At 39.3% G+C, this 6929-nt stretch overlaps 1 protein-coding gene across 1 annotated transcript in view; it reads right to left on the minus strand.

Annotated features, from left to right (window-relative positions):
- Positions 1–6929, minus strand: part of DOK6 (docking protein 6) — a 473746-nt gene that overhangs the window by 129251 nt on the left and 337566 nt on the right. Inside the window, exon 6 of the mRNA XM_019545244.1 lies at positions 735–873. Within this exon, the coding sequence (XP_019400789.1) occupies positions 735–873 (139 nt within the window). The remainder of the gene's footprint in view (positions 1–734; positions 874–6929) is intronic.

Raw genomic sequence — 6929 nt, forward strand, 5'->3', positions numbered from 1 at the left:
CCCACCCCACCCACAATATACAAGACTTCATTTTAATCTATTATACAAACACCTCTATGTACACTACACAAACACATGAAAATCAGGACAAAAATATTTTTTGAAATCAAATTATTGTATGTTGTAGATGTTTGAATAAAATTTGGGTAATAATATTCTAACATAATATTTAGAATATAATTTGGTATTGTTCTGGTCCCGAGATGGCAAAATCACTTGCTGAAAGGAGTATTTTCAATGGCAAGGGAAGGGACTTCTGGTGGCAAAGGTCAGGGGTTAGGGGGCACGACTTCTGGTCACAACATGGTGACTGGAGGATGGAGCACCTGTCAAGGTGTGGGCCTACCCATGCAGTCCACAACAGCTTCCCAAAACTCTGTAAGCAGTCCTCCACTTGAAATAATTGCCCGCTCCCGGCATGTGTACATACCCTAAGTCTTTAACTCATGGAGCTACACAATTGTTCACAAGACTCAACTGTTTAGGACCCTAACACAAAAAGGTACACACTGATCCAGAGAGAGACACCATCAAAAGGTACATGGGTTAGTACATCCTAATGACAATGAAACTATACAAAATAAAGTTGCAGGATGTGAGATTAAGGGGTATGGCCCAAACAGGTGACCTTAGCACTGTGGCTTACCTATCTGAAATTATGGTCTGGTGATCATCGAAATCCATTGGTCATTGTTTCTCATCATGAGTGAAATTATTTTATTCTAAAATCTTACCCGTGCTTTTTGCTCCATTTCCATCATTAGTCTTTCATGTTGCTCTGCTATCGCCAGTGTTGCAGAATGGACTTTCTGGTATATCATCTCACCTTCCCTTGTCTGAAATGTGAACAGCCCTTCTCCTGTGTCACACATCCTAGTATCAGATTGAAAAGAGAGCAGAAGGAAAATATAATCTGAGGACTTTTTATAACACTTGGGCAAAAATTTAAGAGCTCATCCTCCTGTTAGAAATGTTATCACAGTGTTCACAGTTAAATGTATGGCATTTTCAGCCTCTGCATGGCTACTTCTACTAGTGAAGAGAGAGATATTCTAAGGGCCTCATTGCATGGGACATTTAACACATGATTTATCTGAGATTGTAATAAGCATTACTGTGACATATTGAAAGTTTGAATGTGCTCTGAGTAGTCACATGGTAATGCTTACTACAATCTCAGTCCACTCTGGGCAGGTCTGGAGACAGCTATGCTCCCCCACCCCTGACACAGCATGAATGACTGCTTGTGAGCATGTGCAACCCCCACAGCTGAAGCTCATGCCCTCCCCTGTGCATGCCCAGTACTACCCAGTCCAGGAACACCTGCCTTAGACATGATGGGGCAAGCTGGGTTTCTGCCACAGACAGCAGGTGGAGAGAGGCATGGGGAACCAAGCCTGGGAGAGGGCTCCTGCCACTGGATTAGCACCTGCTGATCTGTGGGCAAGCTGAGTCTGCTGCTAGCAGCCTCAAACCACCTCCAGTGCTGTGCTGGAACCAACAATCAGTTGTCAGTCCCAACCCTGGCACCTCACTGGAGTCTTGGATCTGTATTGTCTCCCTGGAGCAGTCTAACAATAGCTGAACAAGTGTTACTTAATATGATCTAGAGATATTCCCTCCACAAAAAGTCATAACTGTGTTACAATATGATCACACTTAGCATGTATTTTACTGTTTGAACATAAAGATACTAACATTGTAATTGCAGTTAACACATCTTAAGCATAACATAAAACATGGCTCTAAGAACCATGTGAATGTGTAACTTTGACAGTGAGATGTGTAAATTTAAATTGAGATTTCATCTTTATGTAAAAAAAGGAAAAGCATAGGCATCTTGCCATAAAATAAGAAACTCGTGATAATGCAGCTATTTCTGGCATTGTCTCAGATGTGAGTACTGGTGAGTAGGAATTTCAGTTAGTATTCTTAGCCACTTAATTGGTGCAAAATGTTCAAGGGACATCATGCTTTTGAAGTGTTCACATTTTAATAGAACACTGGTACTTCAAACATGCTATAATTGTCTCACACTGCAAGATGGTATATTGAGAGCTGGCACTAAAAGGGTTACTGCTCATATTGATTAAATACATTTGCACTAGCTTCTGTTGTCATTCAGGATGAGTATATATTCCACACATGAAAATAATTTCTATTATACCATGAGTAAAATGATGCAAATGTAATCTATTATACCATGAGTAAAATGATGTAAAAAAGTGCTCTTTCTTAGTTAGGCTAGTTGCTTTGCTGTCTCTCTCAGACTTTCTAGTGATCTTGCAATGAACAAAAAGGTGTGTTAGTTAAGATGAATGAATGAGCCAAGAATGTTTTCAAATCTGAATAACATCCACGACTCCTACAATCTTGCATGCATCTCCATTAAATACCAACATCTGAGTAGTTAGATGTCCAACTCTGCTTTGTGCATGCAAAAATCTGTTCCTGCAGGACTGTATGCAAAATTTTACAGGCCAAATTGAAAACTCATTGCTAATTTGGTCCCATATTATCAATTAAGAAATTTAGTATGATTAAAAAAGTATTTGATTTTCTCAAAGTCTTAGAAGTATGAATAATGAATATTTTCTCTTAGACTTAGTAAAACTGAGATTTTCAAAACAGACTAATGATTTTGGTTGCCTAAATATTTTGATATCCAGTTAAAATCAAAGTTTATTGAATGCCTCCAGGACACTAATTACTAATTACATTTTGTAAAATTACATTTTAAATAGGTACAATTGTCACAAAATTATTCTTTTTCATTGTAATTTGCAAGAAAATCCTTGAAATTTTTTAAATAGCTGGTATTAGTAAACTCTTTCCAATTCCAATTTTCAACCTGATATATTTGATATCAAACCAGATATTTACATAAAAAGGCTGATGAATAGCAGCCCCGGTTAAAGATTTTTTATTTCCCGATATGCGTACACAAACAATTGGAAAATTCAATATCCAAAGAGAAAAGCAGGCAAAATATATGAAAGGCTACTTGGAAGTATAATAGTTAGAATAGTCCAGAATCACTCTAATATACTGTAGATAACACCAGGTCCAAAACCAAGCCAACCAAGCAAACACAGAAAAAAACCAAACCAAACCAAACCAAACCAAAACAACAAGTGCCCCTGCCCCACTCCCTCCATCACCATGAGGGCCTTGATCTGGGCCCCAATGCTCCTTCTCTCCCCCACAATCCTTCACCACCACAGACTTATTGGCCAGACACTGCTCTCCAAGCTGCCGGACTGCATATTGGCTATTGGATTGGTATCAACCGATATGGCTGGTTAATAATCAGACATTAATATCAGCCAAAAATTTATAGTGCACCCCTAATATAAACATTGAAAAGTGTTTAAATACTTAGCCACAGTTCTTCAAAAAGCTTCTGGTAGAAATGAAATGTCTCAAGAGTTCTGAGATATTATAACAACAGTTTAGATCCCTTAAGACATTGTACAGCTGGCACTCATTTTTTGTGCAAAGAGATCTTAATAAAATGCAACTAGCATGAAATGGAAAGTCTGGAAAATTGATGAGTTCCACAAACTAGAGCAAAGTATGACTTCTGTATTGGTTTCAGATGAGGGGAAAAAGTCTAACAGGAATAACAACAAGGAAAGAATCCGGAGGTTTGATTAAGATTCAAGAGGTTTACTTATTTTAACAACGGAAAAAAAAAAATCACCAGCCAGTGCAGATATAATTGTATTTTATATCCTTACTATTCAACTGAAATGGAAGACAACATTTTGAAGGTTGTGTCTTCTAGTTGGTTGTGTCTTTCTAGTGGGAAAGTGTAGCCTAAGATGTATGATGTCAACATCAGAAAGCTACTTATGGCAACTATCCAGTACACATACTGGTTGTGTCCCTGGCTAAGAAGTTAGATATATAGAGATGCTCAGAAGCAGAGGAGAAAACATTATGGGCGTCTCTCTAAAGAGCTCAGTTCCCTCAACTCCCTCTGAAGTCAATGGTAATTAAAAGCTCTCAACAGCTAGTAGGAAGCACTTAGCATCTTGTAGATCCTATAAAAAGAAAATTATTGTTTGGAAATAACTGGTGGAATAAAGCTCCCTTTCTTCCATATAGGATTATTATTGACACTTATTCTGCCAAAGAGGCACTTACTATCTTTACTCAACTCCAAGACAAGGATTTTCTTCCCTATTCCACATATGAAAAAAGGAAGCCTCAGCTTAGAATTGAGTATTAAGTAAAAATACAGTGCCTACAGCTGGAAGAGGTGGGAGGAATCCATTAAGCAGTGAGACCCAGAACAGAACCAGGACCTAGTGTGAGACCCAGAGGACAGCCAGAGAGTTGTGAAGCCTCTCACACAGAGACAGAGAGAACATGGGACATAAGTTGGAACCAGGAAGCAGCATGAGACCCAGCACAGAGCCAAAGAGCAACTCGGGACCAGGGGGGAGCCAGGGACTGGCAAGACATTGCAGCTTGAGACCCAGCACAGAGGCACCTCTCAGTACAGCGTGAAGTGGTCAAGGCCTGGAAGGCCAGGCACTGTTGAATGGCAAGCAACAGGGGTGACAAGCTGTGGTGGGGGCAAGTAGCTGTGGGAGTTGCAAGGAGGGCAAAGTACATGGAGGCCAGAAGCCAGGAGAGGCTGCCTGCCCCTGCCATAGCCATTTGTCTCCCTACTGCTTGCTCTCTTGCTGCTATTTGCCCTGTGAAAGTGGTGGTGGGGAAGTGGGTGCAAATTTAAGATCATGCTCAAATACTTTGATTACATACATAGAAAATCATAACAAATTTATCATTTTCCAAGCACAGAATCAATTTTTGGGGGGCCTGTCTTACATCTGAAGTCATCTTGGATTCAGGTAAACGCGGTAAGTCCATTCTGGGAAGAGTATATAAACAGACTTCTTGCTCAGTTTTCTGGAATATTATGTTTTAGAAGAATTGTTTTAGACAATTCTAATTACTTTCACGTTTCACTCTGCTAGCAAGTGGTTAGTATTAAGCGTTTAAACACAATGACATGAATGAAGGCACTTTATTAGTGAAAGTCATGTAACTTGACCCAAAAAGAGATGTAAAGATAATTATTGAGCCAAAGTGACTTGCTACATATTTTGGAGAGAGATTCTATCTTGGGGGAGGAGAAGATGAGGAGATGGGTACTCCCAGTTGGTTTGCTTCAGGAATTATGCTGGAAAAGGGCAGTAAATGGATTGCATCACCACATCCCTAGCTGATATATTTACATACTCCAATCACTATTGACAAGGATGTAATGCCTTCTATAACCTCCATCATTCCCTAGGGCTATATATCTACATATAATTCCTATACATTTGATGTTGCGCTGGTCCGCAAAGTCCTATCACTTTTCAAGGCTTCCCTGGACATTGTATGATGCACCTCAGTTTACACTTGTAAAATCTAGCACAAAGGGAGATGAATGAAGTACTCATTACAAATTCTATTTAGGGGTAAAGCAAAGATTCTTTAAAACAAATATTGGTAATGGATTCTAGAAAAAGCAATTTGCTGATATCTTCCTTGCTTTTTCACATGTATAATGAATAACAACCAAAACAGAAAAAAGACAAACTAAGTGAGCTAAAGTTGTATAGCCAGGGAAAGTTCCAAGGATGCAGGTAAATCCTGACCAGTTTCTTTTTTAAACTGATGATGCATGAACATAAATTTCTAGTGACAGTCTAAAGAACAGAATCCAGAGAGTTAAATTCTGTGTCCTAAAAACCCTGTGGTATTCTGCACAGTATTTAAAATTTGCTGTATAATTATACAAGACAATGCAAGTCTTAAAAGCACAGATTTTCTGCACAGTGGTTCTAGACAATTAGCAGTTGTGTTTAACTAATATTTTAATCTTTATTTTAGACCGGTATTTTCCTCCTTTGCAGATCTGTGAGACAAACAAACGCTGCCACTCTTGGTAGATATGAACATAACTTGTAAACACATGCACAGAAGAAATATGCAAAGGTAATATGGTAATAGAAAAGTAGGGCTGGAAGGGACCTAATGCAATGCCATCTGACTTGAGAGAAGCTAGTTTCTCTAAGTAATCCCTAACGTGTTTTGCAATTACTTTTGGCTGTTTGTCTCTTTCCCTTTCTCTTGCTAATGCGTCACTACCCCATTTGTGAAAATTGAAGTAAAAAAGGCATTAAGGGCACCTATACACATGCCCAATGCTTGCTCTGATGCATGCTAATTAGCATGCATCAGAGCAGACCTGATTAATTGATTGATCGAACTTTAGTTAAAGTATTCCCATTGCCATTTTGAAGTGTGGGATGCTGAATACATGAGACACTGTGGGTGCTTTAATTACAGCAGCTCCTGAGAGTCACTATAATTAAAGCAAGCCCTCCGCCAACTATCTGCCCACAGCAGCACACGTGTAAAATGCCCTAAAATACTTTAGCCTTCTCTGCATTGTCTGTGACCAGATTCTCCTCCTCATTCCATAAAAGACCTATGAAATCTCTGGTCTTCCTCTTACTTTTGGCATATCTGTAGAACCCCTTTTTATTGCTTTTTGTGTGCCTTGCCAGGTGCATCTCAAATTGTGCCTTGGTGTTCCTTATTTTCTCCCTGCACGCCAGTAAAATACTCTTATATTCTTTCCTAGTACTATGACCAATTTACCTCTTCTTATAGAATTCTCTTTTTGAATTTCAGCTCCTTGAAGAGCCTCTAGCCAGGCTGATTTCCTGTTGCACTTCCCATTCTTCCACCACATCAGGATAGCTTGCTCCTGTGCCTCCTTGCTCCTGCACCTCTTTAAGAGAGCCTCCTTAAAGTATGGCCAGTTCTCCTGAACTCCTTTTCCTCTCAGACTTGTTTTCTCAGTGATCCTGCTCACCAGGTCCCAGAGTTTGCTAAAGTTTGCTTTTTTTTTTTTTTTTTTT

Source organism: Crocodylus porosus, unplaced genomic scaffold (genome assembly GCF_001723895.1).
Source record: "Crocodylus porosus isolate Cpor-Errol unplaced genomic scaffold, CroPor_comp1, whole genome shotgun sequence".
In the NCBI taxonomy this organism is placed as follows: Eukaryota; Metazoa; Chordata; order Crocodylia; family Crocodylidae; genus Crocodylus; species Crocodylus porosus.